This window comes from Bactrocera oleae, chromosome 4 (assembly GCF_042242935.1).
Source record: "Bactrocera oleae isolate idBacOlea1 chromosome 4, idBacOlea1, whole genome shotgun sequence".
Lineage (NCBI taxonomy): Eukaryota > Metazoa > Arthropoda > Insecta > Diptera > Tephritidae > Bactrocera > Bactrocera oleae.
Genome location: NC_091538.1, coordinates 55,368,332 through 55,384,934, shown reverse-complemented (window position 1 = coordinate 55,384,934; position 16,603 = coordinate 55,368,332). Strand labels below are relative to the sequence as shown.

Sequence of the window (16,603 nt, the reverse complement as noted above, 5' to 3'; positions counted from 1 at the left end):
AAAATCCGGTTCCGTTCCGGCTACGTAGACCCGACTGGCATGGGAACGAGAGCCGTATTTATATCCGGTTATGTTAACGTGTTCGGAAGCATTCCATAAAATTATCATGCTTCAACAACAACAACTTCATCAGAATATTTTTTGACTGAACGATCAAAATCAAGTTCTTGAAAACTTATTTAGAGATACTTTCACGAAAATCTGGCATTGATTGTTGTCCAAGTTAGTTTTACAATCTCCGAACAAACTGTACTGATTAGACAACTATAGCATATAACTGCATACAAACTGAACGATCAAACTCAAGAAAATGATCTTTTAACATTCATTTATGCTATAAAATTGCAACTATGAAGGATATTATAGCTTCGGTACAACCGAAGTTAACGGTTTTTCTTGCTTTTCTGTAACCTCAGTTAATTAAAGGTCTATTTCTCTAAAATACCACCTATATACATAAATATTCATATATAAAAACGTTATATATGTAAAACTTTGTCACTCAAACTTCAAAACAACAAACCGGCGCTTACAGCTTCAATCCGAGCTCGTCTCCTAAATTCAATTAAATGCCTGTAAACTCTGTGAAACGAGCACAAAACCTTCTCATGCTGCAATTTCATACAAGTATAAAGATCAAGTCACACGCATGTGTAGACAAATTGTAGACATGGAAAGCAGTTATGTTTGGTGACAGTGTGCGCCACCGCGCTTACAACAACTTCAATGAAGCGATAATCAGTTAAATTATTTATCAGATTAATTTCAACATTTTCATAATGGGGGTGGATATGCTGGGCATATGTATGTATGTAGTGATAGCTGCAGTAGTAGTATGGCTGGTTGACCCAACTATTGTGTAAAGCTGCTGTCAGCAGCAAGTCGGCAAATACAGCACGAGCACGCAAAGCAGCCATGTGTAAACCGAATCGTTCGCCTGAACTTCAATTAAATGCAAATAAACTACTTAAACGAAATACGATTGCGGTACGAAGATCACACAGACGCGAATTACAAGCATTTCAGAGAAGAATATTATGGAGAGAGTGAGAGAGCACTTGTGAAAGCAAATGGTCTAAGCTGAGCATATAGGAATAGTACCCTAAATCTTGTGGATGCCATTGATGACGTTGTTGTTTACGTTGACTCTGTTGACCACTAGCGGGTGGTGTACACTACAGGTTCACTCTTCGCGCTCACCGGAGTGCCAATTACAGCCGTGCATTGAAGTTTACGCCAAGCTCTGTCTCTGGTAGAGCCAGCAAGACCGAACCGTTCTTAATATCGTCACTATTTTACACATGTAGGTATATATATTCATATATTTAGGAGCTGATATGTATGCAGGAAGTCGATCAGCACTTGTTTATCTCAACGCAGCTCAAACTGCGTATGGCGCACAGTCACACTTGCCGCTCCATTGCGCTCGCCACACACTCGTCAACCACGTCGCTGCGTCCAGCTTCAGCGTCAACCTTAGCTCCAAGCTTTGCTTCAACATCAACCACAGCTTCAGCGTCAACCTCAGCTTCAACTCTAACCTCAGCTGCTGCTCCAATCTTAGCTTCTGCTCAAACCTCATCATCAGATGTGTGTGTTATTCCATACAGACAAGACCACTCACTGGCTTAATAGTAGTAGCTTATGCCACCAACTCGACTTTCAGCTGAACGTCAATTGCACAGTTACTGACAGTACGCTGACCGATTTGGATATACACGCAGCATTCGGCTCGGTACTACGTCTATAAGCTCGTCTAGCAACGCTGTTCACAAACGTCGTAGCGCTCGTACATAGCTATAACGCTCAGCGGTTAAGCACAGCAAAATTTCAATCGCAGTCAGAGCGAAGCGTTTATAACGAACAATAGTAGTCGCGTAAATCGAATTTATATTGGAATTTATTTTTGTTGTGTTATTTTTTGCGGATTTCTTTCTTCTGAGCTCCATCATATCCGCCGTCTCGAGCAACGCCGTGCCGTGTTGTGCCGTCCCACACCGCGTCGTTCTGATTGTGCGGCTGTTTTTGTTGTTGTTCATAATTGTTATTAGTTTTGTGTTATTGTTGTTGTTGCATTGTGTAGTAATTGCAGCGTCGAGTGTGTTGTTCCCATGATTTCATACTTGTACTAAAGTCAGCTGAAAAGCGCTGTGAATACGCGCTGGCATATGAAATAGATAACTGCAAAGGCAAAGCGAAAAATTTGCGTATCGCCGCAGTTCGATTGTGCCTAAAAATGTTTTGACGAATTTCAAGCATTTTTTGTTTTAAATTTTGATTACAATTTTATTAAAATTTTTTTTTTTGCTACATATTCCCATCGGTCTGGTATTGTGCGCAAGCGTTCGTTATACCGCCCACACCGCGCAAATAACTTCCACGAGCGCCTTTGTGTTGCTTATATACTAATATCTATATATTTACTAGTGTTCTACAAATATATGTTAACGCCCAGACGTCTGTGATAAGAAAAATTGCGCGTAAAATCCAAATAGTTGCAAATACTGTGAAAATTGTTCAATAAAAATGTTCGAAAGCTGCGTAGTTTGATAAAAGTTTCAACAAAACAAAAAAATGTGTTTATCGGCTGCTGAATTTCATAGTGGATACGTGTAATTTCTGATGCGGATCGGCATGGAAATTCCATAGAAAAGGTGATTAATAAGCGAAAAGCTTTAATTGGTGCTTAATATTTACTTATGTACATACATATGTGCATAGGTATATGCATGGATATATACTTACATATACGTATGTACTTAATCCTGCCATAAATTCTGTTACTGTTCTGTTCTGCCTGTGGTAAAAAAGAAACTATAATAATATTTTTAATAAAGTTAATTTAAGTGATGTACAAACTTTTATTCGAACTGGTCACCTTTCCCATTCACACAAACCCTCAAACGATTCGACCATTGTGCTACTGTTGATCACGCACAGTTCCTATTGGTTTATACGACGCTGCTCTAACCAAAGACTTTTTTGAGACTCTATTTAGTCCAATGGATTGAAATCTTACCTACCAGATGGTCAACCATCTGCAGCGATGAAACCGGCAATATTGCTTTTAAGCCACTGCTGGGTGGTTTTTGCCTTGTGTGTTGGAGCAAAATCATGGTGGCAGATCCAATGATCATTCATCGAAGAGAGTATTGCTTAACTGCTTAACCAAGGCTTCTAAAACATCCTGCTGATACACTTTAACCCATTTTTCGCAGAAGTGAAGCGGTGTGCCGGCTTTACAGGGGACTCCGCACCAATTCATTTACGTAATCGTAAAAAATCGAAATATTTTAAATAATAAGCAGTTTTTGTTTGTTTACAGCCCACTGTGCATGATATTTATGCAGACAGGCAGATATTTGTGGAATTTTCTTTTAAGATTATTTTTCTTGTTGTGTTGCTCTTAATAAGTAATGCTCGTCATAAATATGTTTTGTGGCGGTTCAATTTTATTATTTATCAATCGCAACTATGTGCAGTTCAGTGATACAGCCAGACAAGTTATTGGAACAGTATCGTATCGAGTTTCTGGATATTTTTTTTTGGAATGCATTTTTTTTCAATCTCCGTGTCACTCTAGTGACGTGATGTTGACTGCGGTTTTTGTTTGAATATATTATTTTCCACGCACAGTTTGAAGGAATTACAGAACTTCTGCTGTTGTGACAGCCTTCGTACTATATTAATCCGGATCCACACGTTTTATGTACACTTACCTATCATGAAATCCGTGAAACCGGCTGTTGTGGGAATAGAACGCACGCTTTGTTTGCTATGAGAGCACCTTATGAGGGCTTGAAACTGAATTATAGAAAAAATCTGCAGTAATCACAATATTTACCCTTTATTTATGCCTATACTTTGTTCAAGTTTCCATAGGCCCCTGAGATAACCTTCTGTGTCTTTAGCGCATTTTGATTTTTTCGGTTTCGAACAATTTTTGCAGCGCCATTCACTAGATTGTCGAACAGTTTGGACGCCAGATTCATAAACCCACGTCTCGTCATCAGTTATGATGCTTTGGGTTCTCATCTATGTTCTCAAGCATCTCTTTTACGACCTCAACTCGACGTCATGTTTGCAAAAGTTTCAGGGGTTTTGGTACGAGTCTGGCATTAACACGCTTCATACCGAAAAATATTAACCAAAATGTGTTGAGTGGATCCATAAGAGATGTTGAGATCTTCGGCTATTTCTCTGATGCCAACACGACGACTGAGACTTTACGAACTTCACTCAATACTTTATGCGTCTCAAATACTTGTGTTCGTGATAAAGTAGACTCTCCAAAACACTTCTGCAACATTTTCAACGATTCCGATAACAGTCAGTGAATTCAGGGCCTTCATTTGTATTTTGCAATGCAGAGAACACTTCGCTTGATGTTGTTGCTGTTATTGTATCGAGGATATTTCTAATGGTATTGGCCAAATACAAATCATAGTCCATTCCAGTTACGTAGATCCAACTGTTGTTGGAACGCTCCCCTTCATCTGCTACTAAAGACAAGTAAGATGTGGAATGCCTATAGATTCAATACTCCTTCGGTGAATCTTTGATCAACCCATTAAGAGCTGCCTCATCGAATCTTAACGTTGCCGGCGCTTTAAAGACACATATCAGGTCATATTGACCGACTAAGCAATAACTCTCCTAAACAGAATGTAATCCGAAGTTATTTCCAAGCAAAGAAGGCTAACGGCATTTGCAAACTCCTTTCAAATCCTGACTTAGCTGAGCTATTCTTATCATTTTACATTTGGGCAAACTAAGTTTATAATATAGAGTCATAGAGCTCTTTCTTTTCGTGTCTTCGTAGGCCAAAAAATATATAAAAGAATCTTAAGTTTTAGCAAAACTCGGAAGACAATAACACAGAATACTGTGCTGATAAGGAAACAATATATATAAAAGTACCTAAGCTTTCGGAGGCTGTTAAAAACCGTAAGGTTTTGATCTAGAGTCTCTTTCTGCAGTTACCAAACAAATGGAAGGCTTTGTAGGATTCGAGATGACAAGAAATACCGTACGGTAGGTAGTTCTCTCAATGCAATTGAAAAACGGAAGATCGAAAGATTATTGCTCAGTTATTAACAGTAAAGAAATTATACTTTTCATATACCTATAATATCACCATAGAATCGTACACAGAGATATGTTTAACGAATACTTTATACGATAAATACTTATACACTTCATTTAAATGGCAGATGCTCCACATTATATGTATTGCTTTCCAAAAAAAAAAATAACCATGTATTAAAATAAATTCACGGAATTTTAAACATTCTATTGAAAAACTATAAAATAGTACCTCCACACATACATTTTTATACAATATTAGAGATAAATACTTGCCAACAACAACATTCGATAAGCGTATAGCTGAATATCACGGTTAGTTGTCCACTTTTTTTTTGTCGCCAACACTTACCCACACAGCAACAAACAGTTGGATATGAAAAACACACCGCCATTGTTGCTGGCTGTCCGTCCACTTGTTGGTACTATTGTTGTCTATAATTTAGCTACAGATACATATATCGATAGATGTTATTTACAAGCGCATAATGTTATATTGTAATCGAAATTCTCGTCATTATCATTATTATTATATATTCGTATTGTAGTCAATTGCTGTAGCAGGCGAATAAGTTCGTGTGTGTAGCTGTTCGTTAGGCTGTTCAGACAGAGTTCGCGAACTCGAAATACTTTATTTTGAGTTGAAGTATTTGCCGATGAAAACATCTTGACTTTCGGTATTGGTATGAGGTATGAGCGAGATGAGACATTTAGCGCGAATGTTTTTGACCCTAAAAATTACACTGGAGATCTTGACTATGGAATTACAGTTACGGAAATTTTGAAAATGTTCGTAAAATTAATTTTTGGGAACTACTTTACGCGGTAGACAGATTTTTGAGTAATTTAAGACGTTCGGAAGTGATCTTAAGAGCATGGAACATTTCTGTTAGGAGTGTTTTCCATCTGCGCCGACATCGCATGATCGAAAATTATTTTTATGCTCGCCATGCTATAGTTTAGCATAGGTAGGAATCATCCAAGAACTCTTAGAGTTAGACGAAACGACACATTTTGGTTTCGTAAGCGCGTGCAAAAATTCCCGAAATTTTTGCGAGAACGCCATTCCTCAACAAATTAGTTTTCCAGATTTTGTTTGTTATGAGTTTTTCGGTACGCGAAACATCAAATGTCTGTTCCAAAAATTGCGCCATGTATCGAATGAGACTGCAGTAACGAATGGATAACCCTTCCGGAACCTAAAACTAGTGTATAGAACAAAGACTTATTTTTTGTCATATATTATATTTATGCCCTCAACTGTGTATATATGCAATTCGCCAGGAAGATTGTAACACCCAGAAGGAATCGTCGGAGACACTATAAAATATATTTACATATAATAACAGTGTGACGAGTAGAGTGGATTTAGCTACGTCCGTCTGTCTGCCTGTATATCAGTCTGTCAGTCTTTGAGATATTGATCTAATATTTAACAACAATATGGAACACTATAGAATATAGCTGCTATACAAACTGACCGATCAGAATAAAGTTCTTGCATGGAAAGCATTTTTATTTGCAGGGATTACTATTCTACAATACTATTTAGAACGGACCACCATGACATACCTATTGTAGGTGCCTACACTCTGACCTAACAAACTCAAGTTCTTCTTCACACGACAATATATCTTTCCGAAATTTGGCGTAAATTATTGTCCAAGTGAACAGTACAATCCTAAAAATTTAATTTTTGAGATCGGACCACTACCGACCGGCTGATCAAAATCAAGTTTTTGTATGGAAAATGTTTTTACATGTGAAGGATATTCTAGCTTTGGTGTTACCGAAGTTAACGTTTTTTCTTGTTTGACTTAAAATTAAGTTATTTTAAAAGCAATGTAAAATAGTTTATTCAAGAACCGTGTTAAATTTGGTGTGTTGCTCTAGTTCTATAAAAAATGATGTACTACTACTCCTTCACAACAACACAGAGCAGAAATTTGCCGTCAAACCATAAATTTTAGTTATATATGATGTTGTTATCGTTGCCATAAAATCACTATAGACGTGCTACGGCTAACTCACAATCACCAACTCGATCTCTGATTATTTTATTATATTTATTTATCTTATTATTTTCTTTCTCTGCTTTAATCTACTCATAGTGTTGGCTTTTATTCGCATACAATATAAGTTTTCCGCCATATTTGCTGTTATTGTAAATTAATATTGTTATCGTGTTTATTCTTGTTGCTTCTTCATTTCAATATATCATTGTTTTTGTTTTTTGTTTTCTGTTTTTTTTTTTTATCTAAAAATCTCTGATATTTCTTCTATTTAATTGTTGTGCACAAAAAAAAGCAACAAACATTTTAAAGAGAAAATTTAAAAACAACAAAAATATGCTAAGTCACCGATCACTTGACAAAGTTGCCGACCTACCTACCCAGAGTATCGCCCCTACAACCCACCGACCCGGAACACCCGCGCCGCTGTGTGCCGTGAAGTGATGCTCCAATACAACTCGAACGTGGATTATCTACGTAAACACCAATATATTCATACAAACATATATCGTATATATATACTTGTATAAATATATGTAATTGTTGTTGTACACTTGTAGTCTTCAACATCTTCAACAACTTTGAACGCTAGGTGGCCACTTGGCATCGCAAGAAAAACTTAATAGTACCGTCTTGTACTACACCACCACACACACACACATATACATGTGTATATAAATTTTGCGCATACAAATGGACAAACAAACAAGCAGACAAGCAGCCCTATATTTATGCACACAAATATATTGTATAAATATGTAAAAGCGATCGCATATATGCATGTATGTAGTTGAACAGGTGGATTGTATCGAAAGAGGGACGAGCGTGCTCACCGATTAACTGACTGACTGGCAAGCGGCCCAGTCTGGTTAGCTGCTTGTTGCACGGATTACAAACGTGTCACCAACGCACCAAAACGAATAGCAATGACAGGGTTAGTTACAGGCGAGGAACTTATTTCGGCAGCCTACGTCGTTTGGTCGTTAGAAAGCAGCTGTCAGAAAGTCACTGTAACAAATTGAACAAAATCTTATAACTATCTTTAAAATAATTGTAGAAAGTTGTCAAGCATTTGACTGAGATTTTGAACTTCTTAAAGTTTCCGAAGCACTTATGAATTACTTATATAGTCGTAGCTGAAAAATTTGGAAACTAGTGAGCATCTACTTTTCTTTAATGCGGTATCGATAATTCTCTAAATCTACCTTTGAAGGTCTTAAAAAATTTAACAAATATCTGCTTCTCGTTACCGTTTAAGCTCAGGTTCTACCTCAGACTAAATAAAGTTAATTTTTCTTCCTGTATCTTCGGCATAATCTTGTTCTCCAATATCCTGTGCCAATCCGTTTGGCAGTTGTTATTTATTCTGCTAAGACTTCTGTTAAGAATTGTATGCTTTCAAGAAATGGATTATTTGAATGGATTGGACAATAAGAAAATTACTGTCAGACATATTTTTTGTCAGAGCTTTCAAAGAGATTTTTTGCCATACGGGATATGTGGTATGCTGGTACTGTATGGACGAGTAAGAGTTCAATTTGTTTTATTATCCAAAACGCAATTGTGCAATGATTGATTCCTGGAACAATATTTACGAAAAGCATAGTAATGAAGTTGATTGATTCTCTATGAATGATATGAGAGCTATCGGGTTCCTTTTAACGTTATTAGGGTACAGTCGTGGATCAATCAAGTGCCGGTTCCTTTGTGGCCACCTAGTTCAAAATGGCAATTGTTAGCAACAATAATTTTGTTTCCGAATTTCAATTCGATATTATAACGGTTCATATGTAATGTGGTTATCAACATCATTGAACACCCGACACGCCCTCGTAAATGTAGAAATTTCATTAAAAATAAATTGTAGTAACAGCAGAAATAAAACATTACGAACAAGTAACCGGTTGGATAACTTCGCAGAAGCAACATCTCACAACAACAGCAGCAACAGCAACAGCAATCCAGATATCGGCTAGCAGTCAAGCAACATAAAAGTCCCCATCAGTAGCCTTTAATAAAGGCAGTCAGCCAAAACCGAAGCCACATCTCACAAAATAACTGCAATAACAACAACTACTAACTGTTGCAAAAACAATTAAAACAATACTAATTAAATAGATAGCTAACAACAAATCCAGGTGGCACTGAGAAAAAATCTAAGATCTTCCATTCGAGTTGTTCAACACGAGAGCGCCGCATGCGCGTATTCAATGCGGCTGAGCGACAAAAGCAAAAACAAAAATAACTAAATAAAAAACATAAATAACTAAATATAAAAACAAATTGAAAAAGTCGCCATATATAAAGTATAAAGTGAAATATCTCCAAACAACAAGTTCCAAAATAGTCCGAGAATTCCGCCGGCAAAAACACAAGCACGTACGTAAGTCGCTCTTTAACGCGCCGTGAACGACGAATAGACACGGATATGGTTAGGCTATAACTTTTTGACGTTTGTTTGTAGTGAAGATCGAAAGAAACACGTTCAATTTATGCATATTTATGGTATTTTAATATACATATTTACATACATAACTTCACATACGAACATATACATATGTATGTATGACTGTATTGAGGTGTGTGGGTAAAAATAATACGTGGGTTTGGAATTTCAGCAGTTCGGTCAAGTTCTAAACTCATATAATAATTTTTCAGGTAACTCAAATGACAGCTTCGTTTTAGTTGGTTTGATGAGCAGATATTCTTCAGATTTTATTCAAAAAGGCAAGAGAGTAGATATCCAAAAATGGTCGCAGTTCTTGACACAAACATTCTTAATAGGCTTACGATAATACATAAGCACGTACATATGTACATATGGAAATCTTAAATTTTTTTACGATTCTTAAAGAAATGTTGCAAAACTACTTTTTCTTTTTTTGATAATAGAAACTTTTTTAGCACAGATTTTCAATAATTCCTCTACATGTACCATAGTCTCATACCCTGCTTGGATCGTCCTCATAAACGTACGATATACTTGTAGTCGTTAACTGCAGAGGAAGTACCATATGCTATTTAAACCCTCTAAGGAGAGACATATCATAAATCATAAACGCATATAATTTATTGATATGGCCAAGAATTTAGCTTTATTCTAAAGATACGGGTTTGCCATTATGTTTTAAAAATGAAATCGGGCAAGTGATTGTCACGACTGACTCGAATAAATTCCAACGGAGAAGCCCATTGTTCGACCACTTTTTACAGCAATTGGAGCCGTATGTGCCTTCCAAGGCGTCAATCGTCACAGGCTTTTTTGCGTAGACAAGTAACTTCACATAAACCCACAAAGAATAGTCCAGAGTAATTTATCATGGCTCTATAGTGTTCTCCATTGAAAGCCACATGTCTATTTTAGAGCGGTGAAAGTTATATTTGTATTAGGGTGGAGCGAAAAAAAATATTTTTTTTGCGTAGCCTGAGGGTAAAATTTGTAGATTATAAAAAAAGAAAATTTTTTTAACACCCAGAGGCGGCCCACTCAGTTCTAAAGTAAATTTTCTCGATGAGATTATTGTCCTCTCTCTATCTCTCTTCCTTATCCTAATGAATTGTGGTTCCCTAACCTCTAGTAAATTTGAGCTGTTGCCTTGCACTTTGCTTTGACCTAGATTCTGCACCGTTTGATGCATTCCTTTTCTATAAAGTTTAAATAGTTGGTTAAGTAAAAGAATTTCAAGATAATAACTGTTAATCGCAAGTCCTTCTAGTCATGCTAGCAGCTTTCAATAAGCACCTGTTTAACATGGGTTGAGCCTCTTGTGCAAACTGTCGATTTTGCAATATGGTGCCGGAAACTCCTGAGCACCTGATTCTAGACTGTACAGCAATCTGTAGACGCAGGTTCAAGGCCCTTGGATCAATAACTCCAAGCAGGTTCCTGGAATACATCAGAGTGCAGTGATTATGTGTGATAGATGGGAGAGCACAATAGACCCTAGATCGCAGTACAAGCCGCAATTCATTTCTATTGTATTCTGTATTCTTGTAGCTTCAACGAAAACTTTCAATGGCTATGTTCTTCTTGCCAAGTATTCAAAGAGGAAGCAGACTCAGATTCAGTCTTCTGGCATGCATCCACTAAGTTAAATTTCTTAGGGGTTCTGTCATAGAGAGTGGGTTTCAAAGTTAATGAACCCTCTACTTATCGGCTAAAATCTAAAGGCACAACAAAAACTGAAACGCATAGGCGAGCAAAACCTAATAAAGACGTTGACAATAAATTAATATTACTATTATGATCACAAAAGAAATGCACATGACAAGGTGTATAATTAGGTTTAACACCATTATGTTAAACAGAGTTCAACACAAATTGTACAAACACAACAAAAGCCAACGCGGTAGCCAGTGCAAGACTTTAATATCAAATGGATCATAGAAATAATATTCTTCTTTTTTTCATACACACACTTACAACATTTGATATTTATTACACTTGTAATTTTATACGCCCATTTTGATGTCTGTTTTATAGCTTAAGAATTTTCGAAAGCAAAGCCTTTCGACTTTTTTATGATTTGTTTTGGTGCGATCCCCACCAGCCACCATTAATCACTCTCACCAATATTACATACGTTACAAACGGCTTTTAACCACGAACAGCGCTCTCCTAGACACACATACACAGCAACACATGAGGCGTAAGTTAACAGCGTATAGTTTTTGTAAGAGTGACCAGATCACCAATAGACGCAGGAGAGAGCCAAACAGGAGTATAACTAGTATTTTTTGCAGAAGCTTAATGCTGCAAAGGCACTTGGCAAATACTCGTAGATCAACAATTGCCGTTGTGTGGATGTGAGAGATCACTGATCGCTACACACAAAACGCGGCTCGAAGACAAACGGTTTGCTAGTAGTGGTTCAGTATAGAGCTAGACTTACAAGCTTGAGCGCGACGCGAAGCGAATTTGCAAAACAAGTTACTTTTCTATGAAATTATTGGCGACAACTTGCATTAGCAGCCGAAGTAACATACGCGCAATGATAATGTATTGTAAATAGACCGCAAGCGAGTATATGAAAGAATACGAATATAGTACGAGTATTGGCGGCGAGTACTGATGTCACTAGTTATTTGACATTTTTGACCAGCGTCAAACGCACAGCGACGCGGTAAATATAATGTGCCTGATAGCTGACAAATGTAGCCAATAAATGTGACAAAAGGATAAATAAATTAATAGATAAACAAGTTTGTGTATAAATAGCGCACAATTAACGAGATACATACGCGCTTTAGACGAGAATGTACGAGTGAATTTCGAGGGAAAATGCGTTGCTAAAATGTAGAAAAAGTCAATTCAAGTTTTTAATTATTTGTAAACGGGTTTGGAACGCTCAAAAGTATTGAAATTCAAAAATATTTAAAAACCATTTGGTGTGAAGAAATGTGAAGCGAAATCAAATAAGGTAAATAATTCAAAAAGAGGTGGCAACCACGCAACATTTTTTTTTTTTTTGGAAAAATGTAATGCATTTACAACCACAAGTATGTGTTACAAGTGTAGTCCATATTTTCCAGCAGTATATATATCTGTAACAACCAATCAAACAACTATGCAACAGGTTTTGAAAGCAGATGAAAATATTAATTCCAATGCGATTGCTGGCAAAAAAAAAACTAATGTGATTGGATTTGAAATTTTTATAGGCGACTGTTGACACAGAAAATGTTACGCTAACAGTATTAGTAAGTGTTTCAATAAAGCAGAAAGCAAAAAATAAATAAAATTATAAAAAAATTAAATTAAATAAAAAGATAGAGAAAGAGAATGAACAAAAAAATACAGAAAATAAAATAAAATAGAGAAAAAACAAAAACAAAAAAAAAACAGACAACAAAATAAAATTTGAAAGCTACAGAAAAGGTAAATATTGAAATAAATTGCCACTTTAAGACAACAAGCAAAAATATTTCAACTCCATCCATAGCTTTAACGCTGTATTTACCAACACTAACTCTGACTTTTATGACAGATTGAATTAAATCGTGTTGTAATCTAGGACTATTAACTTACTTGCACGAATTAATTTAAATTACAACAAAATGCGCGCTCACACATACACACATATTTATACACATACTCAAAAAATCTCCAAGTGGTCATGCCCCCATATTTACCCGCATTTTCGTACAACAGCAATATAAACTCACTTAAATATATACACACACATTCACTGGTATATATGTACGTATAAGGATGTATGTTTATTATCTAAGCGCTAATTCAATTATAGGCCGAATCGCATATTCTTAGCGACAATGCTCAACAACTCAGACATAGCGTATACGAGGAAGCTGCTTCAAATTGGTCTCACATTGCAGAGACATCGTACGACAACGATGCCAACAATTGTTGTTGACTTAGCGCAGATCGACGATGAAGATTGCTACAAAGCTTCTGTTGTAGTGAGGGAAAATCAGCGCTAAATCACAGTGCGACATAAACATTGCACAGTGGATATGACTTGTGAAAAAATATAAAGCAGAAAATTTCGATTACTAGATGCCAAGAGCTGGTCCGAAACGTAGCTTTTATGCAACTCAGATGCATTGGGCACAATAAAAATCTTTATCCAAGTCAGGTTAGGTCTCTTATTTTTTGACATATAACCCTTGACCTTAACCTTAAGTTGAAAAAACCCTTTTGAATAGGTTCTAGATCAAGCTTTTGGGAATCTTCGAACTTCTGGTAGAATTGTCGGAAGCTAGAAGGTGCCAATAGTTCTTATACCTTTGTTAATTGCTTGTACAAGATTTTCCTCTTCTCTGTGATGACAACCTTAATATGTTTCGATAAATTGGTGGACCTACAACATTTACACCGCTTCTGAACAGAAGTTAGATTTTATAAGCAGCTTTTGTGATGGGTATAAGCACAATGATTTGTCCTTTTTGAATCGAGAAATTTTTGGTCGGAGGCTAAATACCGTACCCAGGTGCTACGAACAGATACTTCGTAATTGTAACTATAATCCAATGGTGGCCACTCTGTAGTTTTAGATTGCCCGATGATAGCTACACACTTTTGAAAAAATGTCGACTCTCTTCAGCATTTTCCAATAAATTTAGAAAAGTATCCCACACCGAAGATGAGCTCTACTTCTACTATATACCTTGCGATATCAGCACATATTTAAAGTTCACGTTATTTCTCCAGTTTTTCTCGCTCCCACTTGCAACTCTACAACACTTTTCATATACAAACAAAATTATACATATATAAATATACTATATATTGTATTTAAATACATTACAAGTTTTTGCGATCGCATTCACTTTCGAGTCTATCTTTTACTTAACATTCGTGTACACGCTGCTCAGCTCAACCATCGCTCATCACATTCTTTCACTTGTCATCAATCAAAAAGTCTTCTGAACATATTTTTACTTACTTGGTTTGATATTCTTTGGTGGATTTGTGTTTAACTTAATATGTAGAATATGAGGGTAGTTCCAAAGTTGCCCCTTTCAATAACTTTTTCAGGATAGTATGGTTTGATGTTCTTTGTTCAAAAATATTCACTGATCGGGGGATCATACCTAATTTGTCGCAGTTTCAAAAAACTGAAAAGGATACGTTAACAAGAGATTGAAGGAGAAGCTGTCTGAAATAACAATACGAACATTAATGTAAAAATTTGTTTAACGGAATATTCTCACAATAACATACAGATTACCCTTTACAAAATATTTGGTCCATAGAAGATCAATTTAGGTATATCCCAAGATATCAATTGAACTTAAGCATTTCAGGTGAAAGAATATTAAAACAAACTCATTTTTTTACAGAGCTTTTCTATCCCCAAAAAATTACTGAGATCACACCTTTGGTGAATCATATCATTTTATAACCCAGTTAGGATCTTATAAGGACAACCCTCATATCAATATCTTAGAGTTGAATTAATGTAAAACTGTGCATTAATTTTCATTAAGTCATTTGTGGTTAGAGACGCACAGTAACTATGTTTCTTAGCCCCTGTACGATGATGGGGGTGTGGCAATCACTAAGATGTCTTAACGTGCGAGCGACCTCACCTCACCTGGAACCACTTTCTCTTATAAAAAAAAAATTTTAGCTGTTGATTTATTAAAAACATTTAAAATTGCTAATATGCGGTTTAGGGTGGATGGTGTCGGATTGAAACACTCCTTGAGTTTATATACGATATAATCATTTTTGGTCACATTTTTCATATGACTGTATTTTATAGTTGTGTTAAAAGAAGGTAGTTTGGTTGTGAAGGTGTTATGTTCTAGGCAACAACATAGTTTTCATCTGTTTAATGATTTTAAAATTTTAGATTTTGCTTCATAAACCTCTATATAATCTAAAATATGTATATAATATCCAATTATTTAAAGCATGCACGTAACTCGAACATTCAATTCTTTTCTGAATTTCAGGGTTGTTCTCATCCTGGCAGTAGATGTTTTTACCATATACATTAGGGTGGAGCGAAAAAAAATTTTTTTTTGCTTAGCCTGAGGGTAAAATTTGTAGATTATAAAATAGAAAATTTTTGGAAAAAAATTGTCATTTGTGGTTAGATGTGTTACCTATCTAAACTCCATGAAGAATAATCGGTTGCGGGTCTGAGATAAATGAATATACTCTCTTTTGTATACTTTTTATTGTGTAATTTATATATAATATATCGAGGCCTTATGTTCCACCCAGTTACTATAGGGAAAAAATATATAATATTGCGTTGTGTGCTGATCGGATGTTGCATAAAATAAATAAAATCTTTGATGATTAAATTTAAATTTGGTTTACTGTACCTTATCGCTAAGTATTGACATTGCTCCTGACTTAGACAGACCTTCTCAAAAGCACATCAACAAACATATTTTTTCACTTTCAACATTTTCGCTTGTTTGTTTAATATTTATTGAAAAACAATTACGACTCGAAAGGGCAAATTGAATTCCAGTATTATTTAAGAGTAAGTGGGTGTTTATTTCTACTATGTATATATGCATGTACGGAATTTTCACATAATTTCCTGATAAGCAATCATTAATTGTTTACAAGTATTCCTATTTTTCGCTAGTTTTTCGCGTGGCAGTAGTTCTAGGAAATGTTGTTTGATTGTTGATGATAAACAAGTGAATGAATGATTCATTCTCATGGTATAAATTATACCATACAGTAGTATTATACATATATGTAACTGTGAGATGTTCGAATTTTATTTTAAAATAATTTTCAGTTGAAAATCACATACTGAGCAATGTATACGAGTTGGGATCCAGAGAAGAGACAGAAGTCATAATAAAATTCTGTGCATAAAGGCTACAGAAGACATGGACCAAACGATGTAGGAAAGCCTAAACTATTTATTACTTTGTATATATAAAATTGGTCAAGTTTGAATCGTGACAATTTACCTTACATGAGGATGCTATAAATTATAATTTTCCTCTGAAAATTTTTATTGTAGGTGTTATTCACCTTAGCAAATAAGGGCATCAATCTGCCAAGCAAA

General features: G+C 35.7%; 1 protein-coding gene across 4 annotated transcripts in view; it reads left to right on the top strand.

Annotated features, from left to right (window-relative positions):
• The first annotated feature begins 1,640 nt into the window (after positions 1–1,640).
• The window catches only part of LOC106620789 (uncharacterized), a 34,884-nt gene continuing 19,921 nt past the window's right edge, over positions 1,641–16,603 (top strand). The window contains exon 1 of one of the 4 annotated variants that reach the window (XM_070107679.1): positions 1,641–2,654. Coding sequence is in view for 1 of the 4 variants with exons in the window: in XM_036363414.2 (XP_036219307.2) it covers positions 16,422–16,435 (14 nt within the window). In the remaining 3 variants the exon portion in view is untranslated. Of the gene's footprint in view, positions 2,655–11,976; positions 12,518–12,844; positions 12,976–16,365; positions 16,436–16,603 lie in introns of those variants that run through there. The other 3 variants (XM_070107681.1, XM_070107680.1, XM_036363414.2) reach the window with 3 other exon arrangements.